At 40.4% G+C, this 20,973-nt stretch overlaps 2 protein-coding genes across 5 annotated transcripts in view; both read left to right on the plus strand.

Moving 5' to 3' along the window:
• Positions 1–948, plus strand: part of nek3 (NIMA related kinase 3) — a 29,512-nt gene extending 28,564 nt beyond the window's left edge. For both annotated transcript variants that reach the window (XM_043692144.1, XM_043692145.1), the window contains one exon: positions 812–948. In XM_043692144.1, the coding sequence (XP_043548079.1) occupies positions 812–881 (70 nt within the window). In that variant the 3' untranslated portion in view covers positions 882–948. The remainder of the gene's footprint in view (positions 1–811) is intronic.
• A 6,065-nt stretch (positions 949–7,013) lies between these two features.
• Positions 7,014–20,973, plus strand: part of LOC122550834 (serine/threonine-protein kinase Nek5-like) — a 96,371-nt gene continuing 82,411 nt past the window's right edge. For 2 of the 3 annotated variants that reach the window (XM_043692147.1, XM_043692148.1), the window contains exons 1-2: positions 7,014–7,116; positions 18,469–18,609. In XM_043692147.1, coding sequence (XP_043548082.1) covers positions 18,493–18,609 — 117 coding nt within the window. In that variant the 5' untranslated portion in view covers positions 7,014–7,116; positions 18,469–18,492. The remainder of the gene's footprint in view (positions 7,117–18,468; positions 18,610–20,973) is intronic. The other variant, XM_043692149.1, reaches the window with a different exon arrangement.

Below are 20,973 nucleotides of genomic sequence, written 5' to 3' on the forward strand. Positions count from 1 at the left end.
AAGTATTTCGAGGAAAGTAATCCTCAAAAAATATATCGATCACATTGGTCTCTCCTTTATCACGATTACTGCAATATTTGTTCACTTCCAAAAACCCATCATCATATATGAGACCGCAACTCCAATCTAAGCCTCTGAAAAAAATCAAAATGGGCAGAACTCCTGTTGATTTGGCTTGAATATACAATTCAGCCCGATCAATTAATTCTAGTACACAGATTGTGGATGACAGGAGAATTCTAGATGTCAAGGCCCTTAAACCCATTTTGATTAATCTATTGAGAAAGACTCCAGTCCTTGAATTGCAGCATCCAATATTCCTATTCATTCTGTAATTTCTAAGCTGCCTCCCATGATTCCTGGACTATTGAAGGTTGAGATCTCTCATAAATTTGACCAATTATATTGATGGTATTCATACAAATTTAGAAACAATCCCATTAAATTATGAGCCACACTATTTAATATTGTTGTGATTCCACCAATATGAATATTGCTTCATATTTTTCAGCTAGTTTCATACCTATTCCCCAGTAGGCCTAATGCTTCACGTTGGAGCAGATGCATTGTTGCAGCTTAATTGCCTAAACTTGCATACTTTAGAAGCCTAGAGCACAATTAATTTTCTGACAACTTGTTCAGCCATTGGTATGTAGGAATATCTGTAGTACAAAGTATCCCAGCTTTCAGTTCAAAGTCTATTGCTATAGTCTCATCCAGATCAGGCCAGGGCAGAATAGACATTAAGGTGCCACATGTTTGTCCTTTGTCGCAGTTGTAATGATGCTGAATTTTTTTTTCACTATTACAGAGACTTTGAAGAAACAAGTGAGCCAGATTGGGTGGACGAATTAAAGAATTTGCTGGAGAATAATCTTTAAAGTGCTGTTCAAACTGAATGAATAATGAAAATGCTAAAAAACAAAATAAAGCCTGTTTACCTTTGAACTCTTGTAGTCGTTAAATTTACCTTTTTTTTTTGCCAGCCGTCCGGCTGAAATCCATCAGAAAACTTTGGAAAGATATATAGAGTTTACTCTTTTGAAGTTGCCATTTTAAAGTACTTATTCTGTGCTCAAGTTTCCCAGAACTCCATGTTTAAATTCTGACCCTGTCACAATACTGAAAGAGTTCATATCGAAGTCACAATTTGTATCCTATGTATCTTTGAGCAAAGTAAATGGTCTCTCGTCACTGTGCCCTTGACACGTTTGCCTACATCAGCCTCCTCTATGTGCACTTTTGCTGTTATCTAGCTGGATGTGTTATACTCGCCTGGTTCTGCTGGCTAAGTCAATAGGAGAAAGGGAGGACTACAGATGCTGGAGATCAGAGCTGAAAATGTGTTGCTGGAAAAGCGCAGCAGGTCAGGCAGCATCCAAGGAGTAGGAGCACCCCCACCTCATTTATCTCTCCATCCTTCTGCTTGTATTCCTGAAGAAGGGCTCATGCCCGAAACGTCGATTCTCCTGCTCCTTGGATGCTGCCTGACCTGCTGCGCTTTTCCAGCAACACATTTTCAGCGCTGGCTAAGTCAATAGCCTGTAATGGCTTCCTGCTACAGCATTGTTATCTCGAGTGTCCTCAATGTTTTACACTGGGGACCCCTTTTTTCTTACCAACACGTATTTCTGGATTAGAGTGGTGCTGGAAAAGCACAACAGTTCAGGCAGCATCCAAGGAGCAGGAAAATTTACGTTTCGGGCAAAAGCCCTTCATCAGGAATACAGGCAGAGTGCCTGAAGGGTGGAGAGATAAATGAGGTGTGGATGGGGAGAAAGTAGCATAGAGTACAACAGGTGAATGGGGGTGGGGATGAAGGTGATAGGTCAAAGAGGAGGGTGGAGTGAATAGGTGGAAAAGAAGATAGGCAGGTAGGACAAGTCATAGAGACAGTACTGAGCTGGAAGTTTGGAACTGGAGTGAGGTGGGGGAAGGGGAAATGAGGAAAGTGGTGACGTCCACGTTGATGCCCTGGGGTTGAAGTGTTCCGAAGCGGAAGATGAGGCGTTCTTCCTCCAGGCGTCAGGTGGTGAGGGAGCGGTGGTGAAGGAGGCCCAGGACCTCCATGTCCTCGGCTGAGTGGGAGGGGGAGGTGAAATGTTGGGCTACAGGGCAGTGTGGTTGATTAGTGCGGGTATCCCAGAAATGTTCCCTAAAGCACTCTGCTAGGAGGTGTCCAGTCTCCCCAATGTAGAGGAGACTGCATCGGGAGCAACGGATACCAACACGTAGCCTCTTGGCAACTTCTGAAAATGCTACAATAACTTTCATAGGAACACCTTCTACACCAATTTCTACCTCATGACAACTCTGTTTTGTTGTCTCTGAACAGTCAAACCTCTTGTCTAACTTAATGAGCTTCTGACTATGCTACACACACACCCTAGACTGCATTTATCTACATTTAGTATGTAGTCCAAGTCTGGCCTGCCTCCACTCATTTGTCATTGTAACCTTCATTGCTGCCTTTCTTTGGTTTTTCATTTGTGAGATGTCAGTGTCACTGGAAAGTTGTTATTGCCCATTCTTGATTGCCCTTGAGGTGATGAACCATCTCCAAGGAACATTGGGCACAAAAGAGAAAACCCTGTTTCTTTCTTAAATGTTTTATTGGTTGATTTCAACCAGGCTTCTAGCAAACAATGCAGATTTAATGCACCCAGTGCAATGTCGGTGCACTCTCAGTACTGAACATGATGGTGAGTTTTGAATAAGTACTGACAGGGAAAGTGGTTGGTTAGGGGGTAGGAGTGGTGGTGCAGGAGGGTTGAGAAACCAAATTTTGTGAATGTTTGTAAGGGAGCTGAGATCAAATGATAATAGGGATAATGTTGCAAAGCAAAATGAGATAATAATGGAAGAAGAAAATGAAACGTGGGTCTGGAGCAGATGTCACTGGGAATAGCAGAATCATCATCATCAGCTCTTGTCCCAAAACAAAAGGCCATAACATATAGGAACAGAATTATGCAATTCAGCCCATCAATTCTGTTTCAATATTTGATCATGGCTGATATGTTTCTCAACCCCATTCTCCTGCCTTATCCCATTAACCCTTTATTCCCTTATTAATCACGAACCTATCTTTTTTCTGTCTTAAATACACACAATGGCCTGTACAGCCTTCAGTAGCAATGAGTTCCATAGATTAACCATCCCCTGGCTGAAGAAATTCCTCCTCAACTCCATTCTAAAGGGTGATCCCTTCACTCTGAGGCTGTGCCCTTGAGTCTTAGTCACTCCTACTAGTTGAAACATCACTACATCCACTCTATTCAGGCCTATCAGTATTCTCTAAGTTTCAATCAGATTTCCCCTTCATTTACTAAACTCCCACTGAGTGCAGACCCAGAGTCCTCAACCACTCCTCATGTGACAAGCCCTTCTTCCCTAAAATCATTCTTGTGAACCTCTTCTGGACCTCCTCCAATACCACCACATCCTTCAGTCAGATACTGTGCCTAAAGCTGCTCACAATCTTCCAAATATGGACTGACTTATATAGCCTCAGCATTCCATCTCAGCTCCTGTATTCTAGCCCTCTTGAAATGAATGCTAACATTGCATTTGTCTCTCTCACCTGCAACTGAACCTGCTTGTAAACCTTAAGCGAATCCTGAACTAGGACTTCTCTTAACCACTTTGTGCTTCAGCTTTCTGAAGCTTTTTCCCATTCAAAAATAATCTACATCTACATTTAACTTCACACTTAGCCACATTGTATTGCATCTGCCACCTCTTGGCCTACTCTTCTCGCCTGTCTCAGTCCTTCTGCAGCCTCCCTGCTTCATCAACACTGCCTGAACTTGTACTATCTTTGTATCATCTGAATACTTAACAACAATGCCCTCAGTTATAGAGTCATAGAGATGTACAGCATGGAAACAGACCCTTCGGCACAACACATCCATGCCGACCAGATAACCCAACCCAATCTAGTCCCACCTGCCAGCTCCCGGACCATATCCTTCCAAACCTTTCTATTCATATACCCATCCAAATGCCTCTTAAATGTTGCAATTGTACCAGCCTCCATCACTTCCTCTGGCAGCTCATTCCATACATGTACCACCCTCTGCATGAAAAAGTTGCCCCTCAGGTCTCTTATATATCTATCCCCTCTCACCCTAAACCTATGCCCTCTAGTTCTGGACTCCCTGAACCAAGGGAAAAGACTTTTCTTATTTACCCTATCCACGCCCCTCATAATTTTCTAAATCTCTATAAGATCACCCCTCAGCCTCCGATGCTCCAGGGAAAACAGCCCCAGCCTGTTCAGCCTCTCCCTATAGCTTAAATCCTCCAACCCTGGCAATATCCTTGTAAATCTTTTCTGAACCCTTTCAAGTTTCACAATATCTTTCCGATAGGAAGGAGACCAGAATTGCGTGAAATATTCCAACAGTGGCCTAACCAATGCCCTGTACAGCCGCAACATGACCTCCCAAATCCTGTACTCAATACTCTGACCAATAAAAGAAAGCATACTAAACACCTTCTTCACTATCCTATCTACCTGCGACTCCACTTTCAACGAGCTATGAACCTGCACTCCAAGGTCTCTTTGTTTAGTAACACTCCCTAGGACCTTACCATTAAGTGTATAAGTCCTGCTAAGATTTGCTTTCCCAAAATGCAGCGCCTCGCATTTATCTGAATTGAAATCCATCTGCCACTTCTCAGCCCATTGGCCCGTCTGGTCAAGATCCTGCTGTAATCTGAGGTAACCCTCTTCACTGTCCAGTATACCTCCAATTTTGGTGTCATCTGCAAACTTACTAACTATACCTCTTATGCTCGCATCCAAATCATTTATATAAATGACAAAAAGTAGGGAACCCAGCACCGATCTTTGTGGCACTCCACTGGTCACAGGCCTCCAGTCTGAAAAACAACCCTCCACCACTACCTTTGAGCCAGTTCTGTATCCAAATGGCTAGTTCTCCCTATATTCCGTGAGACCTAACCTTGATAATCAGTCTCCCATGGGGAACCTTGTCAAACGCCTTACTGAAGTCCATATAAATCACATCTACCACTCTGCCCTCATCAATCCTCTTTGTTACTTCTTCAAAAAGCTCAATCAAGTTTGTGAGACATGATTTCCCATGCACAAAGCCACGTTGACTATCCCTAATCAGTCCTTGCCTTTCCAAATACATGTACATCCTGTCCCTCAGGATTCCCCCCAACAACTTGCCCACCACCGAGGTCAGACTCACTGGTTTATAGTTCCTTGGCTTGTTCTTACTACCCTTCTTAAACAGTGGCACCACGTTTGCAAACCTCCAGTCTTCCGGCACCTCACCTGTGACTATCGATGATACAAATATCTCAGCAAGCGGCCCAGCAATCACTTCTCTAGCTTCCCACAGAGCTCTTGGGTACACTTGATCAGGTCCTGGGGATTTATCCACCTTTAACCGTTTCAAGACATTCAGCACTTCCTCCTCTGTAATCTGGACATTTTGCAAGATGTCACCATCTATTTCCCTACAGTCTATATCTTCCATATCCTTTTCCATAGTAAATACTGATGCAAAATACTCATTTAGTATCTCCCCCATTTTCTGCGGCTTCAAACGAAGACCGCCTTGCTGATCTTTGAGGGGCCTTAGTCTCTCCCTAGTTACCCTTTTGTACTTAATGTATTAGTAAAAACCCTTTGGATTCTCCTTAATTCTATTTGCCAAAGCTACCTCATGTCCCCTTTTTGCCCTCCAGATTTCCCTCTTAAGTATACTCCTACTTCCTTTATACTCTTCTAAAGATTCACTCAATCTATCCTGTCTATACCTTGCATATGCTTCCTTCTTTTTCTTAACCAAACCCTCAATTTCTTTAGTCATCCAGCATCCCCTATATCTACCAGCCTTCCCTTTCACCCTGACAGGGATATACTTTCTCTGGATCTTCGTTATCTCATTTCTGAAGGCTTCCCATTTTCCTGCCATTCCTTTACCTGTGAACATCTGCCCCCAATCAGCTTTCGAAAGTTCTTGCCTAATACCATCAGATTGGCCTTTCTCCAATTTAGAACATCAACTTTTAGATCTGGTCTATCCTTTTCCATCACTATTTTAAATCTAATAGAATTATGGTCGCTGGCCCCAAAGTCTCCCCCACTGACACCTCAGTCACCTGCCTTGCCTTATTTCCCAAGAGTAGGTCAAGATTTGCACTTTCTCTTGTAGGTACATCCACATGCTGAAGCAGAAAATTTCCTTCATCTAGATTGTTAATGAAGAGGGGACAGACATGACAACCTCAAACTGTTGAACTCAATGTTTATTTTGGATGACAGGGTGGTTGTGGAAAGGTTGTTTCCGGGGTTCACTGTTGAAAATTAAACCCATTTAAGACAAAGATGAGGAGACTTTTTATCTAGCAAAGGGTTGAGAACCATTCTTTAAAAAATGGTGGAAGCAGCGTCTTGAATATTTTTAGCTGGAAGGTAAATGGATTTCTGATAAGCAAGGGGCGAAAGGTGATCAGGGATAGATGTAGTCAGATCAGCCATGACCTTATTGAATGGTGGAGCAGGCTCAAGGGGCTGAGAGATATACTCCCACTCCTCATTTATCTACTCGTAAGGTTGTAAAGTGCATAATCTAAAGATAATGTGCTTTTGCTCCATTGAGCTTCATTGGAACAATACATGGAAGCTGAGAATGGGGATGCTGAAAATGGGATTGGCAGTTTGTGGGCTGAAGGGAGAGATTCCTGAAAACACAAATGTACATTTGGTTCTCTTGCCATCTCAGTGGTGAGGGGACTGCAATGTAAGCAGGGAATCTGGTGTACAGAGCAGAGAGGAAGGACACACTCAGTGGTTATTATACACAGAAGGAGTGTTTGATTTTTTTTACTGTCTGTCAAGGGACAGTCTGGACTCTCTCGACTGGCCAATCAGGGTGACTGAGTGGTTGCATGACAGCAGGGCTTAGGTTGCACTGCATGTTGGATACTGTAGTCCTGCTGCGTTGAGCAGTGGGCCTTGGCTTGGTCGCATTCTGCAGGTGAGTCCAGGGGCCCAGGCTCACACAGAGAGAATCCTATACAATATTCACCACCAAAACAAAAACAATCGAACCTTTGCCTTGCCTGACGTTTGTAAGTATTTTGAAAACTTTTCTTTTGAAAACACCGTAAAAGTCTTAGGTTGGTCTCAGCTGTTGTCGGTGAAGTTTGTTTCTCCCCGTCGTCATGGCAACGGTCTGGGAGAGGCGAATGTTTGGTGCGAGTTGTTATTTGTCCCTGAAAAGCAGTTGATTTGAAAAGAAAGGTTGGAATTGTCACAATGAGGTAGCAAACAGTAGCAAACGTACACGCTAGAGGAATTAATTCTATCGCTTTCTTTTAAGTACAAAGCCTCTCAGTTTGTTGGTGGAGTTGCAGAGATCCTGCAGATCTGTTCTGGGAAGAACTACATATTGTAAATATTAAGACAGGATCGAGAAGAAGGTTCGTCTTCAAGTTCATCTTGATTTTGAACTCCCATTTCAAAGATAATTGTTGGGTTGAAGAGCGACAATCCTTGAGTGTGAATTGTTATGGGTTAAATTGATTTTTTTACACACTTCTGTCCCTCTCTCCCCGACTCCCACCACCCCCCAAACATGGTTAATCATTTATTTTTCACTGGATGTGAGCGTTATTGTCAACATTTATTATTCATTCCCAATTACCCATGTGAAATTGGTGGTGGACCATCTGTATGATTTGCCACAATGCTGTTAAAGGAGTGAGTCCCAGGATTTTGTCCCAACCGCAGTGAGGGAACCCATTTATTTCCAAGCCAGGATGATATTTGACTTGGAGGAGAATTGGCAAGTGGTGAGGTTCCCATGCATTTGTTGCCCTTGTCCTTCTTAATACTAGAGGTTACAAGTTTGTTTGGATCAATGTGGGTCAGCGCAAGAGGAAGTGAGTAGTGAAGGTGTTGAATGGAGTGCTGATCAAATCTACTTTGTTTTGTTCATTCACAGCAAGAGAGCATCACTGGCTCGGTCAGCATATATTGCACATCCCTAATTGCCCAGAGGGCAGTTAAGAGCCAACCACATTGCTGTGGGCCTTGAGTCACGTAGGTCAGACCAGTCAAGGATGGCAGTTTCCTTCCCTAAAGGGCATTAGTGAACCAGTTGGCTTTTTCTGAAAATTGACAATGGTTTTATGTTCATTATTGGACACTTAACCTCAGATTTTGTAGAATTCAAATTCCACCATCTGCTATGGCAGGATTCAAACCTGGGTGCCCAGAACATTGCCTGGGATTCTGGATTAACAGTCCAGTGATAATACCCCTAGGTTGTCTCCTCCCTGACTGCTTTGTCTTGGTTCGTGCCAAATCCTCTTAAGTTAAAAATCACACAACACCAGGTTATAGTCCCACAGATTTATTTGGAAGCACTAGCTTTCGAAGCGCTGTTCCTTCATCAGGTAGCTGTGCAGTAGGATCATATGACACAGAATTTATAGGAAAAGATCACAGTGTCATGCAACCAAAACAATACAGTATATTGAACAAACGTAGATTGCTGTTAAGTTTTTATCTTTCAGAATGGTTTGCAGGTCTCGTTTGCAGAAACCAAAATCTGCAACCCATTCTAAAAGGTGAAAGACTTAACAGCAATCTAGTTTGTTCAATATATCGTTTCTGTTGCATGATACTGATCTTTTCCTATAAATTCTGTGTCTTATGATCCTGCTGTACATCTACCTGATGAAGGAGCAGCACTCCAAAAGCTAGCACTTCCAAATAAACCTGTTGGACTATAACCTGGTGTTGTGTAATTTTTAACTTTGTCTGCCCCACTCCAACACCAGCACCTCCACATCAAATCCTCTTAAATGATGGTAGAGCTGGAATGATTCAGGCAAGTATCCAATCCATACAGCATACTCCTGACGTCCCTTGTAGTTGGTGGACTGGTCATAGACTGGCAATTACACACTCCAGAATCCCTGACCATTAAACTTGTCCAGTAACTGCAGAATTTATATGTCTAGTCCAGTTATATTTCTGGTCAATGGTAATCCCCAGGATGTTGATGCTGGGTTTCATGATGGCAATGCTGTTGACTGTCAAGGAACGGGAGGTTTGGTTATTTTTGAAGCCACTCATTACCTGGCTGTGTGATAATTAACATTCACAGTATACTTATCAGCACAATGTTGTCCAGATCTTTTTGCATATAAACACCAATTGCTTCAGTATCTGAGATGTTGCAGATGGGACTGAACGTCATGTCATTGTGCTTTGAACAAATGACTCTTTTCTAATCTGTATGTGAGTCTTCTGTTTTAGTTTAATTCCTATTACTGTGCTTGTTTGAATCTTTCATTTGAAATCATCTTTTCCTGATAGTTCTGCTCATTTTCTCCTCACTTTGAAAGTGTTGTCACAAACATTTGGATTTTGGTCTTTGAGTATGTAACATGTGGGTTTTCTATGTGTCTGAAATTGATAAATAACTTGTAAGTATTTTTGTAGCCATGGTGATTTTTTGAAAGTAGCTTTTGTGGCTTAAGTTTAGAATTAATGATTTTTTAGTGTATACTGGTTGAGTGTTACAACCAAACAAGATAAACAAATTCTAGTTTAGAAGGTCAGGAGGGGATTTGTTAAGGATTAAAGGAAATGCCTATAGCTCAGATACTTGTATTTTTAGTTTATTTTGAGATTTGAGCAGACCTGTGAAGTGCTTAACTGAAGATGGCTGAGTAAACCAGTGCTTCTGAGAATGGAAAGAAATTGAATTACCTTAGAGCAAAGAATTAGTGCTCGCTCCAGACTAAATTAAAACCATGAAGGAGTTACTTGAAGATTCTTCACTTAAACTCACTTTAAGGACGCAGTGGCTCAGTGGTTAGCACTGCTGCCTCACAGCACCAGGGTCCCAGGTTTGATTCCAGCCTTGGGTGACCGTCGATGTGAAGTTTGCACATTCTCCCTGTGTCTGCGTGGGTTTGCTCTGGTTTCCTCCCACAGTCCAAAGATGTGCAGGTGAGGTGAATTGGCCATGGTAAATTGCCCATAGTGTTAGGTGCATTAGTCAGAGGGAAATGGGTCTGGGTGGGTTACTCTTCGGAGGGTCTGATTGGACCGAAGGGCCTGTTTCCACACTGTAAGGAATCTTAAAAAAAAAACTCGGGTGCATGTTTAGCTCCAGGAAGAGTCAACCTGCAGTTTCAGTCTAAAAGTTGAAACTTAAATTTACAGATGTGTCAGAGACAGGGACCTTGGTGTGAGTACTGAAAGACTAGTACTTTTAGGTACTATCCAAAATGCGATTTTCAATGCTGTACCAGCTATGTGTTTGGCTACTATACAAAAGCTCTTATTTTTATTTTCAATTTATAGAGGAGTATTTGGTTATTAATGGGATTATACTTCTAAAGTATATTTAAATATCATTGAATTTGTGTTGTTTTTTATTCAAACTTATCATCATTTTATTTGTTAATAAACTTTTGTTTTATTGTTAAAGCAAAATCTGTAATATTGAGTGTTTGTGTTTCATCAAATGACAACTTAGTTAAAACCAAAACAAAACCAAACATGAATTTTCATGCAGGTTTCAATCTGGGATGTGAGTTGGCCAGCAATAACATCAGCTGTGATCATAAAACAGGGTGTCCCTAAATAGATTGGAGCCATTGAATGTGACTGTGTATTAGTGTCTGTTCTTGTAGCTGATTGGAACATGAGATTTCATTAGTTTTTCTGCTAATAAAAAAGTCATGGAATATCTTTACTCGGTTATAGTGCATATATTCAGTCTGCAAGCTATATTATAAGCTTTACCAAAGATAATTTAGGATTTAAATTGTTAAATATTAGGAGCAAGACTGTGATGTTTGCCTTTAGCACAATTATTTGTTTGGAGAGGTCTGATAGAATTGTATAAAAACACAAAATCCTTTGATCAAAAAAAACCTGATCATTGTAATTAGAAAGCATTGATTTAAGGTTGTAACTAACAGAAAATGAGAGTCTTCGAATAAAGTTATAGGAACTGGAACAGGAGTGAACCATTCAGCATATCAAATCCTTTCCATCACACAGTGTGAAAATGGCGGATTTGTTGTCTAAATCAGTTCATCTTCCTTGGCTGCATATTTATTAATACCAGAAGCTGGCAAATATCTTATTCTAAAATAAGGAGGGAAATAAATTGTTGGTGGGGTTTATTTGAAAGAGAATAAATTATAAACATATTATAAACTCTTTCGAAAACACTTAGAATGCTGTGAAGGGTTTGGTCCCCTTATCTAATGAAAAACATATTGGCATTGGATGTAGATCAGAAAAAAATTACTATATTGATCCTGGGTAGTGAGGGATTATCTTATAAGGAGCAGTTGTATAGATTGAGTCCTGCACTCATTGAAGTTTAGAAGAATGAGAGAGAGTTTATTGAAACCTGGGAGGTTCTTAGGGGACTTGACAGGGTTGATGCAGAGAGGTTTTCTGTCTTTGAAGAAAAGACCAGGACCAAAGGGCATAATCTCAGAGTAAGGAGTCACTCATTTAAGACAGAGATGAGGAGGACTTTCTTCTGTGAGGCTAGTGTATCTTGGAATACTTTACCTCAGAAAGCTGTCAAAGCTGGATTGTTAAGAATATTTAAGGCTGAGAGAGACCGTTTGTAATCAGCAATGGGATGGAGGGTAATAGAACAAAGGCAGGAAAATGCAGTTGAGGATTATCAGACTGATCTCATTGAATGGTGAAGTAGACTCAATGGATTGAATGGCTTATTTCTGCTCCTACCCCTGATGATCTACATTCCATGTAAATACTGTGGATACAATGTCAGAATCCAGGAATTTCCTACAAGTAACTCACTTTCTGTTTCGCCAGTGCCTGTCCACCTTTTACAAGGCAGATGTTAGGTGTGTGATGGAATATTTTCCACTTTTTGGACGGATACATTTCCAATAACACCTTAGAAGTCCAAAACCATCTAGCACAAAGCAGCAGCCCATTTGATTGGTATTCCATTCACCACTTTCAACATTTACTCCCTTTACCACCACCACACAATGCCAGCAGTGTGTTCCATCTAAACGATGCACTGTAGTTACTCACCAAGGCATCTTAGCCTTCCAAGCCCATGACCTCTACCATCCAAGAAGACAAGGTCGACAGATGAATGCCAATACCACCATTTGCATGTTTCCCTTCAAGCCAGTCATCATCCTGATCTGAAAGTAGAGAACCACTCCTTCATTGTTACCTGTCAAAGTCCTTGTAATCCACTCCTATAGCACTGTAAGAATCCATACCTGGCAGTTCAACCCCTAAACCATCTTCTACAGAGCAATAGGGATGGAGAATAAATGTTGGCCTTACTAGCCCACATGCCATGAATGAATAATTTAAAAGAAAAGCATTAATCACTTTTCCTAGGAGAATTACATGTTTCCACTACCCTTTGTATGAAGAAGCATTTCCAAGCTTCTATCCTGATTGGCCTGGCTTTGACTTTAAGATCATGCCCCTACCAGAGGATAAAGTTTTGATTTATACAACCCATCAGTTCCTTTGATAAGTCATAATAATCGCAACCAAATCATCTTTATGTACTCTACTCCAGGCAGTATGAGCCTTGTTTGTGTAATTGTTCCTTGTAATTCAACCCTTGAGTCTTGATTACACTCTACCAAAGCTGCACTGCAATCCTTTCAGAGCCAGTATATAATTTCTAAAATGTGGAGCCAGAACTATGTAAAGTGGTCAAAGCAGGGTTTTGTGCAACTTGTCTACTGCTGGTTGTGGTTCAGTTGATAGTGCTCTTGGTTATGAGTCACAAGGTTTTGGGTTCATGCTAGGACCTAAGCTCAAGAATAAAGGCTAACATTTAAGTGCAGTTCTTAAAAAGAGGTGTACTCTTGGTGATTCTGCATTTCAGATGAGGTGGTAAGCTGATGCTTCTAACTGTCCTTACAAATGGAGTAAGCAATTCCATTGCACTCTTTCAAAGTTAAGCAGGGTGTCATTGAATTTGAAATATTAACACTGCTTTCTCCTTATGGACGCTGCCAGATCTGCTAAATTCCTCCAGCAACTTCTGTTTTTGTTTCAGATCTCCAATGCTTGCAATGCTTTGTTTTATTTTGTAGTTATTCTTGCTATTCTGGCAATTATTTATCCTTCAATCAACGCAACAAAATCCAAATTTTTAATTCTTTCAGGAATGGGGGCTTTTCTGGTGGGACCAACATTTATTGCCCGTCCCAAGCTGCTTTTGAGAAAGTGGTAGTGAGCTGCCATCTTGAACTGTTGTAATCTCGTTGTGATGTAGGTTCACCTGCAATGCTGTTAGGGAGGGAGTTTCTGGATTTCTGATACAGTGACACTGAAGGAATATTTGGTCATTGTCACATTGCAGCTTGTTGAAGCTTATTTTATCCAAATTGATTATTGTTTTCCCACATTATAACAATAACTACCCTTCTCAGGTACATCATTGGTTGAAAATCATATGTAAGTGAAAGATTTTCTGAAGCAAAACTTCCTTCCTCTTATAGACTAGCTTTTCCATTATCCTTTTCAATTTACTTCTTATACCTAAGTACTGCATTAAAGTGATCCTGTCTACATGTTATTTCTGATAACAGCAGAGTCCAGAGATCAATAGGGTAGGCCATTTAGGACTGAGATGAGGAGAAATTTCTTCACCCAGAAAGTAGTGAGCCTGTGGAATTCTCTGCCATAGAGAGCAATTGAGATCAAAACATTGACTGATTTCAAGAAAGGTTTACATATAGTTCAACGATGATCATATTGAATGACAGAGCAGGCTTGAAGGGCCAAATAGACAATTCATGCTCCTTTTTTATGTTCTATGGATCCTTAAATATTTTTTGGATTGCCAGCTTCTTGGCTTTTCACCATTTAAAAAATACTTGAATCTATCCTATTTCGGTTCTTTGTAAATTCTAAATTACCTACAATGCCATCCGTGCCTATATTACTGGCAAACTTGAATGTATGGTTTTCTATGTTACCTAAACTATTAGGGAATATTCATAGAAATCATAGAATCCCCACATATAGAAACAGGCCATTTGGCCCAATAAGTCCACACCGACCCCCTGAAGAGTACCCCACCCAGACCCATTCCCCTACCCTATTGATCTACATTTCCCCTGTGTAATGCCCCTAACCTACACATTCCTGAACACTACGGGCAAGCAATTTAGCATGGCCAATTCACCTGACATACACATCTTTAGACTGGGAGGAAACCAGAGCACCTGGACAAAACTCACACAGACATGGGGAAAATGTGCACGCTCCACACACACAGTTGCCCAAGGCTGGAATCGAACCTAGGTCCACTGGTATTATAAGGCAGTAGCATTAGCCACTGTGCTATGCTCAGTTGTGAGCAATTAAGCCTGAACAAAGATCCTTATGGGATATCACTACTTTCCAGAAGCTTTTTTAATCCCAAACAGATTGCGATCCAAACCAAGTTCAGATAACTCAGTGCAAACTAGGAATTGAATTCATGACATTACAAATCATTGATTGAGCTTACCATTGATCTTTGATCGGAAAATTAGATTTTGCTGTGCTGTTGTGTTGAATAGGATGATCTGTGTTCGGAAGGCAATTATGCTAATTTTTGTTTTGTGAAATCAAGAAACAAGTTATTAAAAGGACTTTACAATGTAATCGCAATTAATTAATCTTCCTAAGAAAATATGAACGCTTTCGAGAAAATGAATGCGAATCATGAGGAACATACAAAGTATTGTTAAAACCATATGACTGCTCAACTGCTGAAGATAATTAGATTACTTACAGTGTGGAAACAGGTCCTTCGGCCCAACAAGTCCACACCGACCCACCGAAGTGCAACCCACCCAGACCCATTCCCCTACATTTAACCCTTCACCTAACACTACGGGCAATTTAGCATGGCCAATTCACCTAACCTGCATATTTTTGGACTGTGGGAGGAAACCCATGCAGACACAGGGAGAATGTGCAAACTCCACACAGTCAGTCGCCTGAGGCGGGAACTGAACCCGGGTCTCTGGTGCTGTGAGGCAGCAGTGCTAACCACTGTAACTTTCCACCCGAATAAACTTCACAATGCCAGATTTCATTAAGTACAAGTTGAACCTAACATTAAATACATTGGGATTGTATTTTCACAAATCAAAACAATTATACTTGTAGATAACATTTTCATCATGTTAATTTACAGAATAGCTGGCAGATAGTTTTGGAAGTATGCTAAATATTAATTAAATCAAATTTGCTTTTTATATCAGTAGTTACTTGATACTTCTGTGTCCATGTTTTCTTCCCAGATAAGTATTTCACACTTCATCTCTAGTAAATTTTCTCGGTCAGTGACCTGATCGAGATTTTGCTGGAGGATGGCATCTAAAAAATTGCCTGTTAGACTTTTTCATGTATGTTCAGATATTAAACATTTTTGCTAACAAAGTGTGTGAGTGTGAGCTGAAAGGGATACAGACAGGGCAACTGGGCATTTGGGACCTTTATCAATGAGATTAAGAGATCGAGAAATAAACTGAAGAAAGATTGAGGAGAGTCAGAATGGTCGAATTCAATGAGGAAACTGAAGAGAGGCACAAAGAGAGTAGAGTGGGAGATGGTTTAAGACAGCAACATAGGCAGGCAAGAAAAATATTTTAAAATATACTTAAAATCTGAAATAGGAACTCATAAAAATATGTTAAAATATACTTAAAATCTGAAACAGAAACTCATGACCTAAAGAATTTAGATGCTGCATTGATTGGCAATCATTAGCTGTTTTCAGGTATTAAAGGGGTATTTGCTTTGTTAGATGCTTAATTTCTGGATTGAAAATCTAAAGTGGAAATGCATTAGCTGCATGAAAATTACTGGAAAATTAAGAGTATTTTTTGGAAAGCTAACAGTGGAACAGTTGAAATAGGCCAGTGAAATAATAATTAAAAGGAAAACTCGTAACTTACTGAGCAAACTGATGGAACTGCAGCTTGTTCAGTCTCAGGGTCCTGATGGACTATGTCCTAGAGTCATAAAAGAGATTATTAATGAGGTAGTAGACACATTGGTGATAATTTTCCAAAATTTGTTGGATTTTGGAAAAGTTCTTTCAGACTGGAAAGTAGCACATATACAACCTGTAGAAGAAAGGACTCTATAGGCCATTTAACATGATGTATATCATTGGCTTAGTGTTAGAATCAATAACTGAGGAGGTTGTATCTGGACACATGGAACAGCTCAAGTTTTTGGGAAGAGACAGCATAGTTTTGTAATAGGGAAATTATATTTAAGCAATTTATTGGAATTTCTTGAAGAAGCAACCTGCATAGTGGGTAAAGTGGAGCTCATTGATGTACTGTATTTGGATTTCCAGAAGGTATTTAACAAGGCGCTCCATAAGAGATTATGGTGCATAGTAGGAGCTCGTGGTGTAGAGGGTAACATGCTATCATGGATGGAAGTTTGGCTGGCTGGCATAAACAGAGTATGCATAAATTGGTCTTTTTCAGAGTGGCAGGCCATGACTAGTGGAATACCTCAAGAGTCTATGCTGAGCCCTCAACTTTTACAATTTATATCAATGATTTAGATGAGTCGGAATGCAGGCATGATGGCTAAATTTGCAGATGATGAATAGATATGAAAGCAAGTTATGAAGATGGTGTAACAAGGATGCAGACCAATATAGATAGGTTAAGCAAGTTGGCAAAAATGGGCAAATTGAGTTTAATGTGAGTAGGAAAATGCGAGTTGTTCACTTTGGCGGGTAGAATGAAAAAAACAGTATTATTTAAATGTCTGCAGAATTCTGAGATTCATAGGGATCTATTTGTTCTAGTTCATTTGTTGTAAGCAGTTAGTTTGTGAAAACAGCAAATTATTAGGAAGACAAATGGTATACTATCCTTTATTACAAGAAGAATCAAACATAAAGGTAAAAATATTATGCTTCTATCATACAGGACAATGTGAAACTAAATTACTGTGAGCAGTTTTATTCCTGATGAAGGGCTTTTGCCTGAAATGCCGATTTTACTGCTCCTCGGATGCTGTCTGAACTGCTGTGCTTTTCCAGCACCACTCTAATCTAGACTCTTATTTAAGGAAGGATGTCAATGCATTGGAGATGGTTCAGAGGAGGTTTACTGGATTGATATCTAGAATGTTATGGTGAAAGATTGGACAGGATGGGTTTGCTCCTATTGAAGTTTAGAAGAATAAAGGGTGTTTTGATTGAAGTTTAAGGTCCTGAATAGCCTCACAAGGGAGATGTGGAACGCTATTTCCTCTTTTCATGAGTCTAGAACTAGGGGACATTAAGGATTGCTCTTTAGGACAAAAATGAGGTGATCCACTTTTCTTTCAGAGTTGTGCAACTTATACTGCAACTTGCGGGTTGTGCCTCAGATGGCAGTGGATGCAGATTCATTAAATATAGGTAGATTAGTAAAAAAGGAGGTAGATAGCCTTTGGTTCCCTTGCCTTAAAGGATGTTAATGAGTAGATGAATTTTTATGAGAATTGACAGTAGTTACTCTTAGGCTAACATTTTGTCCTGTGAATAATGTTGCCTCTACAAGGGTGGGTATCCATTTACAATGGTAATAGGAGGTGGGTGCCTGAGCAAAAGTGAGGACTCCAGATGCTGGAAACCAGAGTTTAGATCAGAGTGGTGCTGGAAAAGCACTGCAGGTCAGGCAGCAGTGGAGCGGATAGGTGGGAAGGGAGATTTACAGGTGGAACAGGTCATGAGGATGGTGCTGAGCTGGAAGGGTGGAACTGGGGTAAGGTGGGGGGGGGGCAGGGGAAATGAGGAAACTGGTGAAGTCCACATTATACCTGGTCTAGTTTATAGTTCAAGTCAATAGAAAATTGCCAAATCTGCTGAGCTTTTCCAGCAACTTCTGTTTTTGTTCCTGATTTACAGCATCCGCAGTTTTATTGTTTTTTTTAGTGGAAAATAATATTGGTTAGAATACAAAAAGAGCTGCTGATTTGTCAGCACCTGTTGTCTGTCCAAACCAAATTTCACCATCTCTCCTCCCAGTTATGCCAAAACTGAGCTTTGTGCAATCTACAGAGTTTTAATCACTGGTCAGCTTAAGTCAGCATTATACATTTGATTGATGGCAAAAATTGGATGTTCGTCTTTCTGGGCTATTTCTAAAACCAAATTGTAAAAATTATGTTAAAAATTTAATAGCTATTATCCGGTTGACCGAGGAGTTTCATAAAATTCTGACTGTAACATATCGGGTTTTATTGTGGCCTGGAGCAACCTGAAGTGATGTGAGTCTGCCTCCCAAAAAAGTGCATGCAAGTTGTTATCCAAGTCACACCACAAACTTGTGTCAATTATAACAATGCAAAGTCTGCAAGAAAAACATGTTTTATAAGTCCGTTTACAATTAGAAAAATGTATTTTTCTATTTCAGTGTTCTTGAGGATTAACTGCCACAATGGATAAATATGAAGTCATCAAACTCCTTGGACAAGGAGCATTTGGAAAAGCTTTCTTAGTTAAAGCTAAAGACAACAACACACGGGTTGTAGTAAAAGAAATTAAAACTGCAAAGGTGAGCTTGAAATTGAAAAAAAGTCTATTTCTATTGGATCATATTGTAATGTGAAAGCCTCAGTAGATTTCTGATGTGTAAATACTCATCTACATTTTATAGTTTACATGAGACAAGTAAATTGTTTAATATTCTTAATAACAGACATTTTTAAAGCCAGTTTGTATTTTGTGTTCACAGAAAAAGAAAATTTCTTAGTTAATAGAGATTTTAAAATGATAATGCAATTCTCGACAATTATATGGTGATCCATGATTAAGTTGATACGGAGTGGATTTATCATGAACACTCACTTGATACTTATTAGTCCATGATTGATCGGTAAGATTTGATTCTTTAATATTTGAAGAATCGAAAGAGAGGATTGGTTTCAATTTGGTATAGAACCTGAAGTGGACATTGCCAGCAGGCTGCCTAGTGAATGAGGAAGGTCTCCTCCACTGTAAGCAATTCAATATCAATACGCTCAACAATTCAGATTTCTGAACAAAACTAGCAACTTGATGAAAATCGTAAAACAGATGTGGGTCCTAATCATAACCATTGTTATCTTCAACAACATGCTGTGCCTTACCACTCTGATGTTGAAAAATAATGTAAGTTACATCTCAGAGACATGAGGCAAAATAAATGGCAAGCCATGGAGAGATTCATAGAAGAGGTGACCAAAAGTTTGGTCAAAATGAATACATTTCAGTGAGGCTTATAAAAAAAGAGGGAGGTGGAAGTAATGTAAGTATTTGTGCCGGGATACCAAAACATGGGGGCTAGATGGTTGGAAGTAAGGTTACCGGTGGTAGGGTAACTAGAGAGGTTTGCATAGGCTAAAGGCTGGAGAAGAGAGCTTTTGGATCTGGGAAACATAGAAGGAGGGGTGAAACTTTGGGAGAGATTGAAGCATAAGAATGAGAAACAGAAACATAGGTCAAAATCTCTAAGTATGCTAGAATACTTTTGTGTATTTATAGAATATAGAACATAGAATAATACAGCGCAGAACAGGCCCTTCAGCCCTCAATGTTATGTTGACCTGTGAACTGTTCTCAGCTCATCCCCCTACACTATCCCATCATCATCCATGTGCTTATCCAAGGATTGTTTAAATCTCCCTAATGTGGCTGAGTTAACAATATTGGCAGGTAGGGCATTCCATGCCCTTACCACTCTCTGAGTAAAGAACCTGTCTCTGACATCTGTCTTAAATCTGTCACCCCTCAATTTGTAGTTATGCCTCCTCGTACAAGCTGACTTCATTATTCTAGGAAAAAGACTTTCACTGTCTACCCTATCTATTCCTCTGATCGTCTTGTATGTCTCTTATCAAATCCCCTCTTAGCCTTCTTCTTTCCAATGACAAGGCTCTCAGCCTTTCCTCATCAGACCTTCCCTCCAAACCAGGCAACATCCTGGTAAATCTCCTCTGCACCTTTTCCAGTGCTTCCACATCCTTCCTGAAATATGGCAACCAGAACTGTACACAGTAGTCCAAGTGCAGCCGCATTAGTGTTTTGTATAGTTGCAGCATGATATTGCGGCTCCGGAACTCAATCCCTCTACCAATGAAACCTAACACACCGTATGCCTTCTTAGCAGCACTATCAATCTGGGTGGCAACTTTCAGGGATCCCTCTGCACATCAACACTACCAAGAATCTTCCCATTGATCCAGTACTCTGCCTGCCTGTTATTCTTCCCAAAGTGAATCACCTCATATTTAGCTGCATCGAACTCCATTTATAGAATCATAGAGTCATAGAGATGTACAGCATGGAAACAGACCCTTTGGTCCAACCCATCCATGCTGACCAGATATCCCAACCCAATCTAGTCCCACCTGCCAGCATCCAGCCCATAATCCCTCCAAACCCTTCCTATTCTTATACCCATCCAAATGCCTCTTAAATGTTGCAATTGTACCAGCCTACATCACTTCCTCTGGCAGCTTATTCCATACACATACCACCCTCTGTTTGCCACCTCTCAGCCCAATTCTGCAGTTTATCCAAGTCCCCCTGCAACCTTAACATTCTTCCACACTGTCCACTACTCCACCGACTTTAGTGTCATCTGCAAATTTACTAATCCACCTCTGCATGTGTCTAAGTCATTTATAAAAATGACAAACAGCAGTGGTCCCAAAACAGATCCTTGTGTCACACCACTAGTAACCGGACTCCAGGCTGAATATTTTCCATTAACCACCACTCGCTGCCTTCTTTCAGAAAACCAGTTTCTAATCCAAATTGCTAAATCACCCTCAATCCGATGCCTCTGCATTTTCTCCAACAGCCTACCATGTGGAACCTTATCAAAGGCTTTACTGAAGTCCATGTATATCACGTCAACTGCCCTACCCTCATCTAC

The sequence above is a fragment of the Chiloscyllium plagiosum genome, chromosome 6 (assembly GCF_004010195.1).
Source record: "Chiloscyllium plagiosum isolate BGI_BamShark_2017 chromosome 6, ASM401019v2, whole genome shotgun sequence".
In the NCBI taxonomy this organism is placed as follows: Eukaryota; Metazoa; Chordata; class Chondrichthyes; order Orectolobiformes; family Hemiscylliidae; genus Chiloscyllium; species Chiloscyllium plagiosum.